The sequence below is a fragment of the Crinia signifera genome, chromosome 9 (genome assembly GCF_055691185.1).
Source record: "Crinia signifera chromosome 9, ASM5569118v1, whole genome shotgun sequence".
In the NCBI taxonomy this organism is placed as follows: domain Eukaryota; kingdom Metazoa; phylum Chordata; class Amphibia; order Anura; family Myobatrachidae; genus Crinia; species Crinia signifera.
This window is the reverse complement of record NC_139225.1, coordinates 19,251,703-19,274,972: the sequence shown is the minus strand read 5'-3', so window position 1 is coordinate 19,274,972 and position 23,270 is coordinate 19,251,703. Positions and strand designations below refer to the sequence as shown.

Here is a 23,270-nt window from a genome sequence, read left to right as displayed (position 1 = left end):
CCCCCTGACTCCTACTTCCTGTCAATCGCCTTACAAACGTGTATATAGAAATAGTAGCATGATTTTAAAGCTTGCTCATGCGCATTGCGGCCTATACACATTCATAGTTTATCGAAAATCGGGCTTCCTGCTAATTCGCGGCTGTGGACCTGGTGATTGTATCAGGACACATACAGAGCAATCATATTTATATACAGAGCTCTCTGTATATTTATATTCAGAGAATGTATTGTTATGGAACCATTTTGGGGACCAGACAACAATTGGTTTAAGGCCCGTTAGGGTTAGGCTCTGGTCAGTGTTAATTAGGTTGTGGTTAAGGTCAGCATCAGGTTAGGCTGTGGTTAAGGTCAGCATCAGGTTAGGCTGTGGTTAAGGTCAGCATCAGGTTAGGCTGTGGTTAAGGTCAGCATCAGGTTAGGCTGCGGTTAAGGTCAGCATCAGGTTAGGCTGCGGTTAAGGTCAGCATCAGGTTAGGCTGTGGTTAAGGTCAGCATCAGGTTAGGCTGTGGTTAAGGTCAGCATCAGGTTAGGCTGCGGTTAAGGTCAGAATCAGGTTAGGCTGTGGTTAAGGTCAGCATCAGGTTAGGCTGTGGTTAAGGTCAGCATCAGGATAGGCTGTGGTTAAGGTCAGTATCAGGTTAGGCTGCAGTTAAGGTCAGCATCAGGTTAGGCTGCGGTTAAGGTCAGTATCAGGTTAGGCTGTGGTTAAGGTCAGTATCAGGTTAGGCTGCAGTTAAGGTCAGCATCAGGTTTGGCTTCGGTTAAGGTCAGTATCAGGTTAGGCTTCGGTTAAGGTCAGTATTAGGTTAGGCTGTGGTTAAGGTCAGTATCAGGTTAGGCTTCGGTTAAGGTCGGTATCAGGTTAGGCTGCTGTTAAGGTCAGTATCAGGTTAGGCTGCTGTTAAGGTCAGTATCAGGTTAGGCTGTGGTTAAGGTCAGCATCAGGTTAGGCTTCGGTTAAGGTCAGCATCAGGTTAGGCTGCGGTTAAGGTCAGTATTAGGTTAGGCTTCGGTTAAGGTCAGCATCAGGTTAGGCTTCGGTTAAGGTCAGTATCAGGTTAGGCTGCGGTTAAGGTCAGCATCAGGTTAGGCTGTGGTTAAGGTCAGGATCAGGTTAGGCTGCGGTTAAGGTCAGCATCAGGTTAGGCTGCGGTTAAGGTCAGTATTAGGTTAGGCTGTGGTTAAGGTCAGCATTAGGTTAGGCTGCAGTTAAGGTCAGCATCAGGTTAGGCTGCTGTTAAGGTCAGCATCAGGTTAGGCTGCGGTTAAGGTCAGTATTAGGTTAGGCTGCAGTTAAGGTCAGCATCAGGTTAGGCTGCAGTTAAGGTCAGCATCAGGTTAGGCTGCGGTTAAGGTCAGCATCAGGTTAGGCTGCGGTTAAGGTCAGTATTAGGTTAGGCTGTGGTTAAGGTCAGGATCAGGTTAGGCTTCGGTTAAGGTCAGCATCAGGTTAGGCTTCGGTGAAGGTCAGCATCACGTTAGGCTTCGGTTAAGGTCAGTATCAGGTTAGGCTGCGGTTAAGGTCAGCATCAGGTTAGGCTTCGGTTAAGGTCAGTATCAGGTTAGGCTGCTGTTAAGGTCAGTATCAGGTTAGGCTGCTGTTAAGGTCAGCATCAGGTTAGGCTGCGGTTAAGGTCAGTATCAGATTAGGCTGCGGTTAAGGTCAGTATCAGGTTAGGCTGCGGTTAAGGTCAGTATCAGGTTAGGCTGCGGTTAAGGTCAGTATCAGATTAGGCTGCGGTTAAGGTCAGTATCAGGTTAGGCTGCGGTTAAGGTCAGTATCAGGTTAGGCTGCGGTTAAGGTCAGTATCAGGTTAGGCTGCGGTTAAGGTCAGTATCAGGTTAGGCTGCGGTTAAGGTCAGTATCAGGTTAGGCTGCGGTTAAGGTCAGTATCAGGTTAGGCTGCGGTTAAGGTCAGTATCAGGTTAGGCTGCGGTTAAGGTCAGTATCAGGTTAGGCTGCGGTTAAGGTCAGTATCCGATTAGGCAGCGGTTAAGGTCAGTATCAGGTTAGGCTGCGGTTAAGGTCAGTATCAGGTTAGGCTGCGGTTAAGGTCAGTATCAGGTTAGGCTGCGGTTAAGGTCAGTATCAGGTTAGGCTGCGGTTAAGGTCAGTATCAGGTTAGACTGTGGTTAAGATCAGCTTCAGGGTTAGGCTGCGATTTGGATCAGGGTTAGGCTTCGGTTAGGGTGAAATTATCACCATTGCTATGTTGAACATCTCAACAGTGTCGAGATTCAGACCATGTTGATATATCACACCGCCCGAACCAGTATCTTTCCTAGGACCTTATGGGGTCCCAGTCATCCTCTTATTCTCTATGAACCAATAAGACACATAGGCAGAGGTCATTATTTGGGCCTAAACCATTTTAAGCAAAGCGTAAATTATTAAAACGTTTTCTAAATTTAAACACATTTGTCCAGTTCAGGAGGCTCCAATTTGCTTGAAGTATGGTCGCAGTGTTGGAGGCCCCTATGAGGAATAGACTTAGAGATTAATAGACAGGTTTAAAATGGTCAAATTTTTTGTCAAAGCCACCACCCTCCATGCTGAGCACCCACCACCATTCCCCAACCAGCAGAGGGCAAAACATGTGGCGTAACATGTTTCCTGGTGGTGACACTTTCCTATATGCTGGGAACGTCCGTCGTAAAAAGATTTACAAGAGTTTAACATATGGGCCGAGATCACTTGTGCAGCGTTTGCCTCGTCTTACATGCAATGTAACAGGAACCTGGAGTACACCGAATACAGCCGGGTCATTTAGTCTAGGCTGACAGGGAAAACATAGGCGGACATAGCCATTTAAAGTATTTCCTGTGGACAGCTCACATACGCTCTGTGGAAGCAGCCATTTTGAACTAATGAATAGCTTTGACAAATGTTTCCCATTTACAGCCGAGCAAGGATTGATGTGACTGGTGCATAATGTTTAACGTAACCATCGGACACATTGAAGAGGGCAGCCAGACAAACAAATTTATTGATTTATTTGGTACGACTGCATCGCTTTCAGGATATTTCATCATGGAGAATTGTCCCAGCAGCCCTTGTGTCCTATAGGCTGCAACAATATGGCCGACCACAGCACAGCTTTGTTAAGATTGTGGAGGCTTTTAGCACCGAACAGGCTGATGTTGAGCTTGGAAGCTAGGAGAGCCAAGCCATACTGTTCAGCCACCCATAAAGTCTCAATCTTGCAGCATTTTTGTGCCTCAGCCTGAGTCACAAGTGCGACTCTGAACTGGACAAAATGGCGATGATAATGGTCAAGGGAAACGAGCTGCATAATGGTCGCCAGCAAAGTACCATTTATGAATAACCTCAATGGTGCAAAACCAGTTCAAAGTGAACCATTGATGGTTTTGCACTCGATGGTCACCCCAGTTTCAGTGTTTGCTAAGCTGCAGGCCAATAAGAGCCAGGGTTGGGGCTTTAGGGGCGGAGTTAGGCTTGTAATGGTAGAGTGGTAGAATTGGCCAGAGAGCCGCCATCTTATGAAATATTAAACTCCATGATCATGAACCTTACCTCCTTACCTCCGATATCTTCAGCTGGGATACTGGAACAATTGCTCCTATATTTTTGAATGCTACATTTGGTTTTTTTTTTGTGTGTGTGTAGGTCGACCATTTTGTGTTGACCATTGGCGTCGACATATTGGCTGTCGACATTTTAAACCATAACCGTCCTACTTTGCTTCGGTGGGAGAGAACATCTCAATCATAGTTCTGCTTCCGTACTAGGGTCTCCATACTATGTAACGCTGGGTTACCAGGCGCCCAATCTCCAATCCCACCTTTTCCTAATGTAATTAGTATTGCTGGGGGAAGCACTCCGGAATGTGAGGCGTAAAACCTCAGCAAGTAGCTAATCTTGCTCCTGGTGCTGCTAAACCATTATGATTTTATTCAGCGAGTCCTATTACACCACAGCTGTTCTCCCAGCAGACATTACAGCCTGGCCAGTGCATTTATTTATCCGCCCTGTAGGGGGAGGTGGAGTTGTGCTAGAGCAGCGTCACCTCCGCCAGCAGCAGATGACCTGCTCACCTCCCCCTTTTGCAGAGATGGGTTATCCTGGAATACAATACAATAGTAGGTCGCTGCTGAATAAATCTCGACTTCTCCTGTGTCTGACAGATGATATATACAGCAGTTGGCCATAACTACTATAAAGGTTTGCATGGTACAAAATACAGGAGCACACTCTAAGCACTAAACACATTTCCATGTCGACATTTTGCTAGTGTTGACTTAGTGCAAGTTGACCTTTTTGTTAATGTTGACCTATTGACTGTCTAGCTAGACACTGTGAACCCTGTAACCCGGAACCTCTGAGTTTGCCCATTTAAGCTTCTATCGCAAGGGTTGGCCATCACGGTTAGCAGGTATTGATATCACTCCCATCCAGCTGGGAGACTAGCGGCAGGTATCACTCCTATCCAGCTGGGAGACTACAGTATCTGCAGGTATCACTCCCGTCCACCTGGGAGACTAGCGGCAGGTAATGATATCACTCCCGTCCAGCTGGGAGACTAGCGGCAGGTAATGATATCACTCCCGTCCAGCTGGGAGACTAGCGGCAGGTAATGATATCACTCCTGTCCAGCTGGGAGACTAGCGGCAGGTATCACTCCCTTCCAGCTGGGAGACTAGCACCAGGAATCACTCCCGTCCAGCTGGGAGACTAGCGGCAGGTATCACTCCTGTCCAGCTGGGAGACTAGCAGCAGGTATCACTCCTATCCAGCTGGGAGACTAGCGGCAGGTATCACTCCTGTCTAGCTGGGAGACTAGCGGCAGGTATCACTCCTGTCCAGCTGGGAGACTAGCAGCAGGTATCACTCCTATCCAGCTGGGAGACTAGCGGCAGGTATCACTCCTGTCCAGCTGGGAGACTAGCAGCAGGTATCACTCCTGTCCAGCTGGGAGACTAGCAGCAGGTATCACTCCTATCCAGCTGGGAGACTAGCGGCAGGTATCACTCCTGTCCAGCTGGGAGACTAGAGGCAGGTATCACTCCTGTCCAGCTGGGAGACTAGCGGCAGGTATCACTCCCTTCCAGCTGGGAGACTAGCGGCAGGTATCACTCCCGTCTAGCTGGGAGAATAGCGGCAGGTATCACTCCTATCCAGCTGGGAGACTAGCGGCAGGTATCACTCCCGTCCAGCTGGGAGACTAGCGGCAGGTATCACTCCCGTCCAGCTGGGAGACTAGCGGCAGGTATTACTCCCGTCCAGCTGGGAGACTAGCGGCAGGTATCACTCCCGTCCAGCTGGGAGACTAGTGGCAGGTATCACTCCCGTCCAGCTGGGAGACTAGCAGCAGGTATCACTCCCGTCTAGCTGGGAGAATAGCGGCAGGTATCACTCCCGTCCAGCTGGGAGATTAGCGGCAGGTATCACTCCTATCCAGCTGGGAGACTAGCGGCAGGTATCACTCCTATCCAGCTGGGAGACTAGCGGCAGGTATTACTCCTATCCAGCTGGGAGACTAGCGGCAGGTATCACTCCCGTCCAGCTGGGAGACTAGCGGCAGGTATTACTCCCTTCCAGCTGAAGGACTAGCAGCAGGTATCACTCCCGTCCAGCTGGGAGACTAGCGACAGTTATCACTCTCTTTCAGCTGGGAGACTAGCGGCAGGTATCACTCCCATCTAGCTGGGAGAATAGCGGCAGGTATCACTCCCATCCACCTGGGAGACTAGCGGCAGGTATCACTCCCGTCCAGCTGGGAGATGCTGCAGGTATCACTCCCGTCCAGCTGGGAGACTAGCGGCAGGTATCACTCCCATCCACCTGGGAGACTAGCGGCAGGTATTACTCCTATCCAGCTGGGAGACTAGCGGCAGGTATCACTCCCGTCCAGCTGGGAGACTAGCGGCAGGTATTACTCCCGTCCAGCTGGGAGACTAGCGGCAGGTATCACTCCTGTCCAGCTGGGAGACTAGCGGCAGGTATCACTCCTGTCCAGCTGGGAGACTAGCGGCAGGTATCACTCCTGTCCAGCTGGGAGACTAGCGGCAGGTATCACTCCTGTCCAGCTGGGAGACTAGCGGCAGGTATCACTCCCGTCCAGCTGGGAGACTAGCGGCAGGTATCACTCCCTTCCAGCTGGGAGACTAGCGGCAGGTATCACTCCCGTCTAGCTGGGAGAATAGCGGCAGGTATCACTCCTATCCAGCTGGGAGACTAGCGGCAGGTATCACTCCCGTCCAGCTGGGAGACTAGCGGCAGGTATCACTCCCATCCAGCTGGGAGACTAGCAGCAGGTATCACTCCCGTCCAGCTGGGAGATTAGCGGCAGGTATCACTCCTATCCAGCTGGGAGACTAGCGGCAGGTATCACTCCTATCCAGCTGGGAGACTAGCGGCAGGTATCACTCCCGTCCAGCTGGGAGACTAGCGGCAGGTATCACTCCCGTCCAGCTGGGAGACTAGCGGCAGGTATCACTCCCGTCCAGCTGGGAGAATAGCGGCAGGTATCACTCCTATCCAGCTGGGAGACTAGCGGCAGGTATTACTCCCGTCCAGCTGGGAGACTAGCGGCAGGTATCACTCCCGTCCAGCTGGGAGACTAGCGGCAGGTATCACTCCCGTCCAGCTGGGAGACTAGCGGCAGGTATCACTCCCGTCCAGCTGGGAGACTAGCAGCAGGTATCACTCCCGTCCAGCTGGGAGATTAGCGGCAGGTATCACTCCTATCCAGCTGGGAGACTAGCGGCAGGTATCACTCCTATCCAGCTGGGAGACTAGCGGCAGGTATTACTCCTATCCAGCTGGGAGACTAGCGGCAGGTATCACTCCCGTCCAGCTGGGAGACTAGCGGCAGGTATTACTCCCTTCCAGCTGAAGGACTAGCAGCAGGTATCACTCCCGTCCAGCTGGGAGACTAGCGGCAGGTATCACTCCCATCCAGCTGGGAGACTAGCGGCAGGTATCACTCCCGTCCAGCTGGGAGACTAGCGGCAGGTATCACTCCCATCCAGCTGGGAGACTAGCAGCAGGTATCACTCCCCTCCAGCTGAGAGACCAGCGACAGTTATCACTCTCTTCCAGCTGAGAGACTAGCGGCAGGTATCACTCCCTTTCAGCTGGGAGACTAGCGGCAGGTATCACTCCCTTTCAGCTGGGAGAATAGCGGCAGGTATCACTCCCGTCCACCTGGGAGACTAGCGGCAGGTATCACTCCCGTCCAGCTGGGAGACTAGCGGCAGGTATCACTCCCATCCACCTGGGAGACTAGCGGCAGGTATTACTCCCTTCCAGCTGAGAGACCAGCGACAGGTATCACTCCCTTTCAGCTGGGAGACTAGCGGCAGGTATCACTCCCTTTCAGCTGGGAGAATAGCGGCAGGTATCACTCCCATCCACCTGGGAGAGTAGCGGCAGGTATCACTCCCGTCCAGCTGGGAGACTAGCGGCAGGTATCACTCCCTTTCAGCTGGGAGACTAGCGGCAGGTATCACTCCCGTCCAGCTGGGAGACTAGCGGCAGGTATCACTCCCATCCACCTGGGAGACTAGCGGCAGGTATTACTCCCTTCCAGCTGGGAGACTAGCGGCAGGTATCACTCCCGTCCAGCTGGGAGACTAGCGGCAGGTATCACTCCCGTCCAGCTGGGAGACTAGAGGCAGGTATTACTCCCCTCCAGCTGGGAGACTAGCGGCAGGTATCACTCCCGTCCAGCTGGGAGACTAGCGGCAGGTATTACTCCCCTCCAGCTGGGAGACTAGCGGCAGGTATCACTCCCATCCACCTGGGAGAATAGCGGCAGGTATTACTCCCCTCCAGCTGGGAGACTAGCGGCAGGTATCACTCTCATCCAGCTGGGAGACTAGCAGCAGGGCAGGTATCACTCCCGTCCAGCTGGGAGACTAGCGGCAGGTATTACTCCCCTCCAGCTGGGAGACTAGCGGCAGGTATCACTCCCATCCAGCTGGGAGATAAGCGGCAGGTATCACTCCCTTCCAGCTGAGAGACTAGCGGCAGGTATCACTCCCTTCCAGCTGGGAGATAAGCGGCAGGTATCACTCCCTTCCAGCTGGGAGATAAGCGACAGGTATCACTCCCGTCCAGCTGGGAGACTGGCGACAGGTATCACTCCCGTCCAGCTGGGAGACTAGTGGCAGGTATTACTCCTGTCCTTACAGCATTTGAGTTGACTGGAAAATTCATTAACGTCTCCTTTTGTGGCCATTGTTTTGCTTCTCTTCGTAATAAGCTCTGCTGTAAGTTTACATTATAAAGCTCCCGTTTACACCCAGATTTATGGCATATATCAAGTTTCACCCAGTTTATTTCCCTCCTCGTTATGCCAAAACCATCATCCAAATGCGAGATGGCATCGTGTTTTCTCTCTCTAGCAATCTGCGTCATGCACGGCCCTTCACTAATCACTTGCATGTGACATAAACTGAACGAGAAATACAAAGCAGAGCCAGCAGGACATCCTGTGCATGTATCTAACCCAGATCCATGCCATCATGGATGGGTTATGTCCACTCTCCTGGAGACTGCTGGAAACAGTGACCGTGATTCCAGGAACAGATGCACTGCAAGATGTGTACTCACAGACCATGCTGCCCAATAACTGATTCTCTGATGATGTGAGAATATGATCTCCAGTGACACAAACGCTGGACTTGCAGTGCAAATGTGTGTCGCTGGACATATAAGTAATAATTTAATTACATGAATTACAAGAAACTTCCTTTTTAACATATGTGACTCTCACACACAGGTTTTTATGCGTTATTATATTCCATTCTGCAGCTTTTGAACACTGCCATAGGTCGGAGGTGACCAAATATTCTATGCCAGAGTTCCAATGACTGTGACTCCTATCCCTGATAGGATCACGCACAGCTTGGTGAAGCACTCTTCATTGCAACTGAAATGTCTTATTGCACCTGAATCAATATACTAACAATCCTTTCTGTGGCTATCTGTAACAACCAGGGCAAACTCATATTTCTCATTACAATACTGTTTCTGCACAGAATTCACTTTTCTCTGCAGCTAATTGCTTGGTAACTTATCTTGTGACAGTTATAACACTTGAACTTAAATTCTCTGCACTTCTCGCTCTTTGCTTTTATCGCAGTTGTCTCAGCATTTGATTCACAGTGTACAAGTTCCTGAAACTGTAATAGCTTTTCTCTATTTGTATTTGTTGTAAACTTTGCAGGGTTTGCCTTTAATACCGCAACTAACAAGACAAACTCTAGTATTCGATTTTGAAGCATGGCTGGTGCTGTGTCTTTATCATCTACTTGTACACAAACAAATGTTCACTGCTGAAAGGTATAATCCTGTCTAGATAATCACTCATATTTCTGCATATATGGTTTATACATTATATATGGTCTTGCACTTATTCTCCTCATGAGAGGACCTCATCCTGGTTGGGGCAGCTCACCAGCCTGAGATAGATGGATACGGCAAGGGGTGCAGGGTGCTGAAACAGCAATATCGTGGGTAAAAACGGTAGGTCTCTTGGAGCTAAGAGGGAGACGTCTGCAATAGGGATCTGCTAATAAGTCACTGGTCACCGTCGCCTGCAGGGTATCAAGGATAAGACAAGATATACAAATGTAAAATTATAATATACAAAGTCTGCTAGCTGTCTGCTGCAGAGAGAGTCTTAATTCCATGCATTTCTGACCTAGTATAACCCAACACACCAGTGGAGAATGGCCCACATGGGTTAGCAAGTCTGGGTTCCCTGTGAGGGGCCAGTATTATTTTAGTCCTTTGTTTAGGCCAGTTACACATTAGATGTAGACCCAGCGGGACATCGGGAGCGACAGGACCCGGCACTGTCCGCACTGTCCGCATAGGGGAACCAGGCCTCGTCCTTATTATCAGTCCGCTGTCACAAATTATCAGACTGATATTATCTCAAGGAAATAAACGACTTTGTCTCGGAGTCTGAGAACTTCTCTTGTGACTGGTGACTTTAAATAAGATTATGTAATGGATGATTTCTATATTTTGCCTTTGTTCATTCATGTACTTTTCTAAGTTTGTCTTATTGAAGTAATATAAGGATGGATAGATGAATGGAAAGATAGATGAATGGATAGATGAGGTAGAAACTCACTGGACGCTTTATTATGTACACCTGGCAAGCATAGTCAAGAGGTTTAGTTGTTGTTCAGGACACCCATGTGTAGAGAGCGCCGGGTCCTGTCGCTCCCGATGTCCCGCTGGGTCTACATCTAATGTGTAACTGGCCTAAACAAAGGACTAAAATTTGCCTGATATAAATGTATCATCAGTCCTCACTCCGCGATCACTCTGATAAGTATTGTTATGAAGACCGGCTTTACATGCCCTCGGCGTTCGCAAGCCCCCCCCCCGTCTCCGTCACTGTGTCCGTCACATATAAAGTAACAGGACCGACCGCACTAATACAAAGGGATGAGCCAGGGCCTGTGTATACAGAAGATTACATATGTTTTCAATTATGGCCACTCACGAGATCTTTCCAGGAATTTTAACCCTCCAAACATTGAAATCTGGAGAAAAACAAGTGTGTGTGTGTGTGTGGGGGGGGGGGATGGGGGTGCATTAATTTCTCAATAACAAAGGTTGGAAAAGATGAATGATGATTCACTTTGTATCTGATCCCGGGACCCTCAGCTACGGTACTATGGATAGCTGTTAAATATCTGGGAGGATTAGTTCTAAAATGTAGGTTCACTCTGCTGATATTTCCCCACCACACTGTAGTATGGTGAATAAAATCTAAAGGTTGCCATGTATCATGGTGTCTTCTAATGACCCGCCATGCTTATTTTCTCAGCATCTAAACCAGTGGTCTCCAACCTTTTTTGGGGCGGGAGCTACTCGAGACAAAATAAACCACCTGAAGAGCTACTAAAAATTTCTAAAAACAAGAAATCTGCATAATAATCAAAAAATGCCCTTTACACATTATGCCACACACTGTAATGGCCCTGACACATTATGCCGCATACCACAATGCCCCAGACACAATATGCCACACACTGCAATGTCCAATATGTCGCAAACATACCTCCCAACACTGGAGACAGAGGAAAAGGTACACCTGCGTGTGTCGAAGGCACGCGCTCGAAATTAGGGGGTATGACCTACTATCATGGCACTCCTGCAAGGCCCCATCCCACATTTTATCTGCTATGGGGGCATGGGCAGCGCTCTGAGAACTGCTGGCCCTGCCCCCGGCCTCTAAATAGATGCTGTGCCATATATACACATGCCATCAACCATGCCTGTTACACAATGCCCCCAATACCCACAGTAATGCCATAAACACAATGCCCCCCAGCACTGCCAGCTAAACAATGCCCACCCGATTGTGGTGCCATTCTGCATAAATATTCTGGCGGTACTGTGAGCGGGTGTAGCCACATGCCACATGGGGTGCAGCCAATGAAAATGGGGATGTGATACACATATGCCCACAATAGTGCCAGATACACATATACCCCACAGTGCCAGGTATGCCCCCACAGTGCCAGGAACATGTATGCCCCCACAGTGCCAGGAACAAGTATGCCCCCACAGTGCAGGGAACAAGTATGCCCTCACAGTGCCAGGAACAAGTATGCCCCCACAGTGCCAGGAACATGTATGCCCCCACAGTGCCATGAACAAGTATGCCCCCACAGTGCCAGGAACATGTATGCCCCCACAGTGCCATGAACAAGTATGCCCCCACAGTGCCATGAACAAGTATGCCCCCACAGTGCCAGGAACAAGTATGCCCCCACAATGCCAGTTTCCCAGCACCAGCAGACTCACCATTGTTGCTGCTGCTGCCGGGGAGAGGACAGCCTGGTGTCCCCCTGCAGTGCTGCTGTCCCCCTGCAGTGCCGCTGCTGTCTGTGTGCCGGTGTCGTCGTCGCCGCCGCCGCTGCTGCTGATGATGATTCCCTTCTGAGGAGAGGAGAGCACCGAGCGTCTCTCCTTCCCCTCACTTCCTTGTGACTGGGCCGTCCGTCAATCAAAACTCGCAGGCCGGCTCCTGATTGGCTGCTGGCCCGCGAGTTCTGATTCGCAGACGGCACAGTCAAAGGAATGCACAGTGAGGGGTAGGAGAGACGCAGGATGCGCTCTCCTCCCCTCAGAGCAGACAGGGAGAAGGGAGGCCGAGCTTCGGGTAACGGAGGGGCGGGCGGGAGGGAGGCTGGATAATGGAGTGGCGGGCAGCTGGCAGGGGCAGAGTGGTCGAGCCACCCGGATCGCTGCCGCGAGCTACCGGTAGCTCGCGAGCGACGGGTTGGCGACCACTGATCTAAACCAATAGAATTCAAATGTTACTTCCTCCAAAACTTCAAAGGAAGCTTAATGATTCAGGGCACAACTTAGTGTAGGTCATTGTAGCAGTATGCTCACTAAACCGAGTATGTAATATAGATCCGTCCAGTAGTTGCCCCAGAGTAGTGCTCCCGATGCGTTTTGTTGTGTACAGGAAACAACTTCATCTGACTGTGGGATAACCTACAATGAAACGCGTCAGCTGCAAAGCTTTGGGACTACTAGTGGACAGATCTTTACAACATGGAGTCACCTGCGATTGGCTGTTTGCATATTTACCCCAATGACAGACAGTACATACAGTAAATCATTATCTATCTAGGCTTGCGGTTGTCTATTCAGAATTAATTGTCATTTTCCTTTTGGAATACGAAAGGAAAAACATTTTTTGTTGGATTTTTAAATAAATAATTGTAGGCTATGGGGGGATGTGTGTGTAGGGGGGGGGTTGTTTGGATCTAATTTAATTTTATATGGAAAAAAGTTTTCTCGTATATTACGTTGTATACGAGTAAGGTAATATGAGTTTCACATTTCCAACTAGCACTGTGAGGGAGATATAGCAAACGTGAATTTGCCCTTAGCGTATTATATATGAAATATATTCTGGGGTACACTGATGTTAACCAGGGGCTTTGTTTAATTTTTGTGCCATGTTAATCCTGCATTATGCTGTTTTTATGGGGTAAACCTATACGTAACCTCCTATGACCTTAAAGAGGGCAGCGTTAATAAACACCAATGTGTACTAAGAGTCAGCATTGAAATGAGTGACGTAAAATAATTAAGATATGTCCTGGTTATCTTTTTATTGCCAATAATATATAATATGATAAATGTGGCAAGTCTTCACATATATATTTCCTGTAAGGATTTGCTGCCACCTTGTGGTCTCAAAGCAGTTTGCATCCTGAAAATTTAAGGCCTACACCATATTGTGTCTCAATATTGTTTTATCTGTTTCTTTACAAGCTAATATTATGCTTTCTCAGTCTTTCTACACCACCTCACTTTGATAAAGTGCAGCTGACATTAGGGAGGAGATACAACAATGAAAATGGAGGCATTTCTTCTGCATTTTTGATATATGTAATTTTTTAAAAAGATGTTGATATATTTGACCAGTAATGTATTATATGAATTAATTAAATTATTCTTGTTGGTCAGAGGCTGCAGGGCTCACTGTTTAGATAAGGTGCCATTGTTTCTCTTCTATTCCTCATATTGCACTCGCCACCCCTAGTTACAGCTCTGAGCATAAGGGCAATACTGCTTATAGCGGTGCTTATAACCCTCCGCAGCTTGGTGAAGCACTCTTCATTGCAACTGAAATGTCTTGTTGTACCTGAATCAATATACTAACAATCCTTTATGTGGCTATCTGTAACAACCAGGGCAGACTCATCTTTGTCATTACAATGCTGTTTCTGCACAGAATTCACTTTTCTCTGCTTGCAGTTAATTGCTTTGTGACCTCTCTTGTGACATCTCTCATTACAGAAATGTAGCTGACAAGCCCTCAGCTGAGAAGAGTAGATCTGGGAACCCAGCGGAGCCTGTATATGCCTGGGTTCCACATGATGTATCTCCGCCTCCTGCTGCTGTCTCTTCTGACCGGACGCTCCGCCACAGGGATTGAACCTGGTGAGAACTCTCCCTGGGGTGTATGATGCCTGTGTAGCAGTCTGTTACTGTATAGGGACACTTTGTCAGCTCTATAGCTGAGGACGAATGTTGTGGCTCTCCAGTTGTAGCTGAACTACAAATCCCAGCCTGCCCTCTGGGGAGTGTAGCTCTACAAAATTGTTGGAGAACCACAGAGGACGTCTGTGTCTGCCCGTAGCAGGAAGGACATGTAGCGCTGAGACGTGTAGTGCTGTGTATACATGGCTGGTGTGATGATGTCCACCCTGTGATGTCTCTGTACTCTTCTGCCTTCAGCAATGTGTCGCTATGCCCTGGGGATGCATGACAAGACGATACGCGATGAGGACATCACTGCTTCCAGCCAATGGTATGACTCAACAGGACCCCAGTATGCAAGGTATGATATAAAATATATATATACTGTATGTGTTATATTTCTCTGGTCACAACTGACCTATAAAGGGTTAAGAAGGAGCTGTCCAGCCTCAGAACAAGTGATTTACAGCCAGGTAACAGAACCTGGTCCACTGCAAAGCCAGGATGGGTCTCTGAGATGTGTTTGGGGGGAGAGACGGGTGGGCTCTCAGGCACACGGCTCCGATCCAGGTTTTCAGACCTGCACAGCCACAGGTGGAAAATGGAACCTTAGCTGCACCAGTGCAGAACGTTAGCTGTACCAGTGCAGAGCGTTAGCTGGACCAGTGCAGAAGGCTAGCTGGATCATTGCAGAACGTAAGCTGTATCACTGCAGAGCGCTAGCTGGACCAGTGCAGAACGCTAGCTAGACCAGTGCAGAACGTAAGCTGTACCAGTGCAGAGCATTAGCTGGATCAGTGCACAATGCTAGCTGTATCAGTGCAGAATGTTAGCTGTACCAGTGCAGAGCGCTAGATGGACCAGTGTAGAACGTTAGCTGAACCAGTGCAGAACGCAGCTGTATCAGTGTAGAACTTTAGCTGGACCAGTGCAGAACATTAGCTGTACCAGTGCAGAGCGCTAGATGGACCAGTGTAGAACGCAGCTGTATCAGTGTAGAACTTTAGCTGGACCAGTGCAGAACATTAGCTGTACCAGTGCAGAGCGCTAGATGGACCAGTGTAGAACGCAGCTGTATCAGTGTAGAACTTTAGCTGGACCAGTGCAGAACATTAGCTGTACCAGTGCAGAGCGCTAGATGGACCAGTGTAGAACGCAGCTGTACCAGTGCAGAACATTAGCTGCACCAGTGCAGGCAGCGATGTCATGAGTAACTGCATGTGGGGAAGATGGATAGGATGTACAGTAGCCGCAGATGGCGAACTAGCAGTACCCCGTGCCCGCTCACACCCAGCGTATGCACATGCGCGGAAATGTGCATGTGCATAAGGAAAACATTTCTCCCTCGTGCAAATGCGTGGGGGAGACAGTAAATCTGAAGGACCTCCCCTAAATGCATCTTCCCCCGTAACCCATTAGCCTGGCAGCAACATTATTGGGTTTGTAAAGGAGAAAAGAACAACGAGTCGGGAGGTTTTGTATTTTATTACATCTAATATGGAAACCATTTTCATCTACTAATAACCGTCCTAGACTGTAGCTGGGCATCGGTATATACAGTATATACTTGTGGGTCTGCTGGATAGAATCTAACAATGATTTATTGAAAAATAGACAGAAATGTAATTGAATCCACATTTACTGTCATTGCTGTCTGAAAATAGGATATTTGAAAAATGACGGAAGCTGATTGGCTGCTCCACTTATCATATGCAACAAGTGATAAGAATATCAGTCATTGGTAAATCTGTGTTATAAGAGCAACTGTCATTATGGGGCATATACACTAAAGGGATATTCATGACAACAGCTGGCAAACTTATGCCCAGGATCTGGGGAGGTGTGGCCAAATATGGGGAGGTGTGGCCAAACACGGGGAGGCATGGCCAAACCCTCTGGGAATGCTCGTGCCTCTTAGCAGCTGACCTGGGCCATTCCAACAAACCTGATGATGAACGTAAGTTCACGGCGGGATGGGCAAGAATCATACAGAGTAAACCCTACACAACATTGTATTGCAGTAACAGATGATGTTCCCGGCCGGCCACCGTATCCCGATGTTATCGCCTTCCTTACTTTCCAACAGGCTGCAGAGAGAGGAAGGTGACGGTGCCTGGTGTCCTGCTGGCCTACTGCAACCGGAGGATGTACAGTACCTGCAGATCCATCTCCACAAGCTGAACTTCATCACCCTGATTGGAACTCAAGGACGCCATGCTCGCGCCACAGGGAAAGAGTTTGCCAGGTCTTACCGAGTGGACTACAGCAGGAATGGAGAACGGTGGCTCTCATGGAAAGACCACAAGGGAGATCCGGTAAGAGGACTTCTCCTTTGTCCGCAAGAACTTTTCCTACAGTGTGTTTTGTCAATAGATAGATAGGTATAAGATGAAATCCATTGACCTACAGCAGTGGCTCCCAACCTCGGTCCTCAAGTACCCCTAACAGTTCAGGTTTTCCAAGTCACACAGCCGGTGCACTGTGTATCGCCAACTGTCACATTTAACAAAATCCACAGGTGACCTGTAAAATATGAACTGTCGGGGATAGTTGAGGACCGGAGTTGGGAACCATTGACCTATAGGATGAAAGCCAGTGGCCATAGCATAGAAGTCATAAGATGAAAGCCTTTGACCTCTAGGATGGAACCAATGACCATACCATGGATGCCATAAGATGAAAACCATTAACCTATAGGAAGGAATCAATGGCCATACCATGGAAGCCATAAGATCAAAGTAATTGATATATAGGATGGAACCAATGACCATACCATGGAAGCCATAAGATAAACGCCATTGACCTGTACAATGGAACCAATGGCCTTACCATGAAGCCATAATATTACAGCCATTGACATATAGGATGAAAGCCATGGAAGCCATATTGTAGAGTGTAATTTGAAAGCCATATGGACAAATAATTGTGACTCCCCTCCCAGCTGAGTAAGACCTGCGACCGCCGTGTACTTCGTAGATTACACAAAGGCACAATCCTATCTTCCCATACAAGTACAAGTCATTCTTCCCTAACGCACACCATGGCCAGTACAGGACTCCATTACGTAGGCCCGGAAATAAAATCTAGGACAAACACAAAGAACAAATGATCCGACATCCCGTGCAATTGCCATAACCGCAGAAAGGCCCTGAACCGTCAGTGCGGCAGAGTGACGGGTGACTGGCCGCTTATCCTTGGCATAACTTCTGATTGTACCCACAGAGCCAGGAGACGCTGACCTTGTCCGTCCTGACTAACCAGACATCTGAGATCCCTAATCAAAATGTTTGTTTTTCCTTCCACTAATTCATTTGCTGATTGCAGAAGAAAACTGGGCCGTGCGGAGAGTCCAAATAATTAGCTAAAGTGTTACAAAGAGCAATTTAATGACAAAGTGACAGACGGACGTATCAGTAGATATACTGTATTGCCTGAGATAGATAGATAGATAGATAGGGGGAAATTTACTAAATGAAATTTGTAAAAAAAATAGGTGTATTTGTATCCAGAAATACACTTATTTTTGACATTTACTATCCCGAAAATACGGAAATTCGTAGTCGAATAGATGTGCTATCAATACGAATACGAATTGCCGTATTTTCGGGATAGTAAATGTCAAAAATAAGTGTATTTCTGGATACAAATACACCTATTTTTTACAAATTTCCTTTAGTAAATTTCCCCCAAAATGTCTGAGACACTTGATGATCTCTTTGTCTCTCTGACGGTTCCCTATACTTTATGCCGGCAGGTTATTAAAGGGAACATGGACGCGTATGATGTGGTCCTAACTGACCTGAGGCCACCAATCATCGCCAGCCACATCCGAGTCATCCCGGTCACTAAGGTTCCGGTGACGGTCTGTATGAGGGTGGAGCTGTACGGCTGTGTGTACGGTAAGCAGCTCCATGATGCTTTGCTGCTGGTTACATGCGTCCGGTCATTCTATAGTGTTATCAATAAGTATAATGTACAATAAGACCCGGTCATCAGTAGTCACCTCCTCAGCTTCCACTAGTGGTATAAAAAGATAGAAAGATATATACAATTGCCAGGTTCCACAGCTCAAACACTAGCAAAGCATTGGCAGGAGGTCACTCTCTAGACCCTTGATGGCTAACCTTTACATTCCAGCTGTTGTTGAACTACACATCCCAGCATGCTCTGCTTCAGTTTTGCTATTTGGCCAAGCTAAATCTGATGCAGAGCATGCTGGAATGTGTAGTTCAACAACAGCTGGAGTGTCAAGGTTAGCCATCAAGGGTCTAGACCATTCACCTAAAAACGGAACTTTGTAAAACCCGGACCAAACTCTGGACCGGACATCTAAATCTGCAATCCGGAGCTTCTGGAGTGTCTGTTCCGGGGCGTGTCCTGTATAAGGTTGTGCTGTCCGGGGGGGGAGCCTGTGATTACTATCACCAGGGACATGGGTAAGGGGAGATTACAGCCTCCCCCTGTAGTCCGGACCGTTCTGGTTTTTGCTATATGCCCTGACCATACAGGGAGGCTTTATTCTCCGCCTCCTCCTCTCCCTGGTAACAGCTGTCACGTGAAGCCCACCCGACAGGACACCCCCAGGACGGGACACCCCCCAGACCGGACGCTACAAGCTCCGGACTGCAGATTTTGATGTCCAGTCCAGGGTCTTTTCCTGGTCCGGTTTTTACCCATACTCCCTAAAATCTATTATTTAGTCATAGGCAAATAATAGTTTTATTATTATTATTAACTGGGGGAGCGGTCTAGTTGCCCAGAAACCTTGGCAACTGGCTCAAATTATGACAACAATAGCAATGGTATATAATATGATTACTAGAGCGTCCATCACATCAAGCAGCTTCTTCTACCAAATTTGCTGTGCGGCTCTGAGTCCTCAATCAGTGCACTGGACCAGAGAGCAGCTGCCATGAATAAGAGACAGGAGCCTTACCATGAGGTGGGAGAATGTGAGCTGAGAAAGTGCAGTACTGGTTCTATTATGTTTATGTATTTATTTATTTTGGTATGTTTAACCTTTTCCTGACCACTTATTTATATTATTCATATGTGTGACACAGCCCAGACCATCTATATTGTTATATATGAATACAGTGTTCCATATAGCGCACTGGTTCCTGGTCCATACAGTTCCTCACAATGGCAGGAGTTCCGTTACTGGCTCCAGAGCTCTGACGTGAATGGCGGAGAGTTTCAGGGCAGTCAGGAGTGGAGGGGATACACAACCCGCTGTGTGGCAAACACAGAGCTATATGTCTCTTTCCGCCACACCTGCCTTGACAGCAGTGGAATGTTCTCTGTGACCGCCAGCTTGTTACGTGACATGTTTTCTGCATTGCTGGACGCAGTCCTGATGTTCTTTCTGTGTTGCAGATGGCCTGAAGTCATACAGCATCCCCGAAGGCGAGACCTTTATGGGACCATCGCACAAAACCGCCTATCTCAATGATTCTACGTACGATGGATACCTAGAGAAAGGGTACAAACATTTCACTCATTTCAGAAATCATGTTTGTAGTAAATAGAAAAATCTTTGAACATATTTAAAAATAAAAAAAAGTCATGTCCCTGAACTTTTGGGATGTTTCGGAGTCCCCAAATAGAGGCGCAATGTAGAACTGACGTAGGACAAGGTTACCACTGAACGTTATACTGTTTGATACAATGGGTGAGATTTAATAGGATGAGAGATTCAGAAAGTGAGAGATTTGGTGAGAAATCTCCAGTTTTTTTAAAGCGGCAATCATTTACACTGCAAAACCAGTTTGATTTTGCAGTGTAAATGATTGCCGCTTTAAAAAAACTGGAGATTTCTCACCAAATCTCTCACTTTCTGAATCTCTCATCCTATTAAATCTCACCCAGTATATCTATGATGGTCATCTAATATATCTGACCATAAAGCAGATTGTTAATCCTCGCATTGTGATTGTGTGTCTGAAATGCAGGAGGCTGTTTGATGGTCTGGGTCAGCTGACCGACGGGGTGATCGGACAGGATGACTTCATCCAGAGCCACCAGTACCGCGGATGGCCCGGCTTCGATTATGTCGGCTGGAAAAATGAGAGCGCTCGGAACGGCTACGTGGAGATAGAGTTCCAGTTCGACAGGCCCAGGAACTTCACATCAATGAAAGTAAATAACCCTATTGTCTCTGTTATCTTCTATCAGTCTTTCTCAGTAACACTTGTAGCTGTCTCTGGTCAATAGCAGTGGAACTATGGCACTGCAGTATGGACCCTCAGTATATCAATGTAAGATCTCAGACACGTTCCTTGACATGGATATAATTCTGTATATGTGGTTCAACATCACAGTAGAGTAGTGGTTGGCATTGCTGCCTCACAACCCTATCTGCCTGAAGTTAATATGCTTGTGTGGGTTTCCCCAGGGTACTCCGGTTTCCTCCCACAATCCAAAAAACATACTAGTAGGATAATGGGCTCCTGTGTGTGTGTATGTCCCTATTATAGGTGATTCATGGTTTCTATGTACTTAGCCAGTGATGGCTAACCTTGACACTCCAGCTGTTATTGAACTACACATCCCAGCATGCCCTGCATCAGTTTTAGCATGGCCAAATAGTAAAACTGATGCAGGGCATGCTGGGATGTGTAGTTCAACAACCATGTCAAGGTTAGCCATCACTGTACTAAGCTTGGACAGCTCCTGTCATTTTCCAAACCCAGCCTGTAACAGGGCAGCTAAGTGGCCGGTACTTTATCTCCACGGAGGACAGTTGATAACTCGGTATCGTTATCAATAAATGATGGGGGCGCAGAAAATTATAGGGTGCTTTGTCAAGCTGCAGTGTGGATAAGGGGTAGTCAGCCCCTTCTAAATACAAGGAAAGAACAAGGGGGGTTACACTGCGCTATGCAATCAATAGATCAATTAAAAGTGATGGTGCCAATTGGGTATAAAATACAGCGACATTTATTAAAAACTTATAACACTCGGACATGACATAACAAAATTAAAAGAAATTAGCAATATGTCAGAGGGAATTGTAGGCTAAGTCCAGTCAATACGGTACCGTATTAAGAGAGTCCTATGTTCAATGGGTTCGTTCCCATAATGCCTCCTTATTTGTGAAAGAAACTGGGGCCAGCTTGATCCTGTCCAGCAATTGGTGCCAATATGGTTTAGTGTATGGTATATCCAAACGGCCCGCGGTAGGATTCTTTTCGTGGGATAGCAATCCCTGGCTTGTGCAGAACCTCTGCCCGGGTTAGGGTGTAGATGTGCCCTGGAGGATGGAACCAAACAGTGGCCGCTGGTCAGGAAATACACTGGATGAGGAGGCTGGTCCGGAACCAAGTGTGGATGGTATTAGCAAGGTGAGTAAGACTGGATGTAGGTTGCCCTCTGGTCCACCAACGCGTTTCGCCAGTAAACTGGCTTTATCAAGCGCAGTGTAACCCCGCCCCCCCCTTGTTCTTTCTTGGTACTTTATCTCCATCCACTATATTTCAGATAATGCGATTGGTCTTCTTCACAGGTGCATTGTAATAACATGTTCACCAAGGGGGTGAAGATATTCCAAAGGGTGGAGTGTCTCTTCAAATCCCGACAGCAGTCTGACTGGGAGCCGGACGCGGTGGGGGTGGTGACGGTACTGGACGACAAGAACCCCAGTTCCAGGTTTGTCATCATCCCCTTGCAGCAGCGAGTGGGCAGCTTCATCCTCTGCAGATTCTACTTTGCCGACACGTGGATGATGTTCAGCGAGATCTTCTTCCAATCAGGTAGGACGTGTGCGTGGACAGATTGTCTGTTATAGGCCTAGGAGGCGGCAGATTGTCATTATCTATTGTATTATATGTCGGGGGGGGGGCAGATTGGCTACAGATGAGTATGGTTTGATATGATAAATGTACACATCTGAGTGGGGAATGACATGTAGCATACAGCAGGCATCACATGTGATGGGGCAATGAGAGAGAGCTGTGTGATTATATCGTGACTCTTAGGTAATACGTAATATCATGTGTATCCTACATCGTTCAGTGAATTAGTGCTCACTGCTCTTGTTGTCTCCTCACCAAGAAGACATGGACATTGCGATGCCGAGCAGCGTCACTCAGACCCCCACTACCGTCAGAGCTGTTACCACTGAGGACCCCTTCCTGAACTCCACCGAATGGAAGTCTGGTGAGTGACACTCAGATCTGTCTACCTATGTACTCAACTCACAACTGCCTAACTAACTAACATCTCCAACTCACAGCTGCCTAACTAACACCTCCAACTCACAGCTGCCTAACTAACATCTCCAACTCACAGCTGCCTAACTAACATCTCTAACTCACAGCTGCCTAACTAACATCTCCAACTCACAGGTGCCTAACTAACATCTCCAACTCACAGGTGCCTAACTAACATCTCCAACTCACAGGTGCCTAACGAACACCTCCAACTCACGGCTGCCTAACTAATACCTCCAACTCACGGCTGCCTAACTAACACCTCCAACTCACGGCTGCCTAACTAACACCTCCAACTCACAGCTGCCTAACTAACACCTCCAACTCACGGCTGCCTAACTAACACCTCCAACTCACGGCTGCCGTCACTAACACCTCCAACTCACGGCTGCCGTCACTAACACCTCCAACTCACAGCTGCCTAACTAACACCTCCAACTCACAGCTTCCTAACTAACACCTCCAACTCACAGCTTCCTAACTAACACCTCCAACTCACGGCTGCCTAAGTAACACCTCCAAGTCATGGCTGCCTAACTAACACCTCCAACTCATGGCTGCCTAACTAACACCTCCAACTTACAGCTGCCTAGCTAACACCTTCAACTCACGGCTGCCTAACTAACACCTCCAACTCACGGCTGCCTAACTAACACCTCCAACTCACGGCTGCCTAACTAACACCTCCAACTCACGGCTGCCTAACTAACACCTCCAACTCACGGCTGCCTAACTAACACCTCCAACTCACGGCTGCCTAACTAACACCTCCAACTCACGGCTGCCTAACTAACACCTCCAACTCACGGCTGCCTAACTAACACCTCCAACTCACGGCTGCCTAACTAACACCTCCAACTCACGGCTGCCTAACTAACACCTCCAACTCACGGCTGCCTAACTAACACCTCCAACTCACGGCTGCCTAACTAACACCTCCAACTCACGGCTGCCTAACTAACACCTCCAACTCACGGCTGCCTAACTAACACCTCCAACTCACGGCTGCCTAACTAACACCTCCAACTCACGGCTGCCTAACTAACACCTCCAACTCACGG

General features: G+C 48.1%; 1 protein-coding gene across 6 annotated transcripts in view; it reads left to right on the top strand.

Moving 5' to 3' along the window:
- The window catches only part of LOC146037266 (discoidin domain-containing receptor 2-like), an 88,071-nt gene that overhangs the window by 49,493 nt on the left and 15,308 nt on the right, over positions 1 to 23,270 (top strand). For 5 of the 6 annotated variants that reach the window (XM_083161294.1, XM_083161298.1, XM_083161296.1 and 2 more), the window contains 8 exons: positions 13,817 to 13,960; positions 14,258 to 14,360; positions 16,086 to 16,314; positions 17,754 to 17,898; positions 19,376 to 19,481; positions 19,951 to 20,137; positions 21,504 to 21,750; positions 22,052 to 22,156. In XM_083161294.1, coding sequence (XP_083017420.1) covers positions 13,879 to 13,960; positions 14,258 to 14,360; positions 16,086 to 16,314; positions 17,754 to 17,898; positions 19,376 to 19,481; positions 19,951 to 20,137; positions 21,504 to 21,750; positions 22,052 to 22,156 — 1,204 coding nt within the window. In that variant the 5' untranslated portion in view covers positions 13,817 to 13,878. The remainder of the gene's footprint in view (positions 1 to 13,816; positions 13,961 to 14,257; positions 14,361 to 16,085; positions 16,315 to 17,753; positions 17,899 to 19,375; positions 19,482 to 19,950; positions 20,138 to 21,503; positions 21,751 to 22,051; positions 22,157 to 23,270) is intronic. The other variant, XM_083161299.1, reaches the window with a different exon arrangement.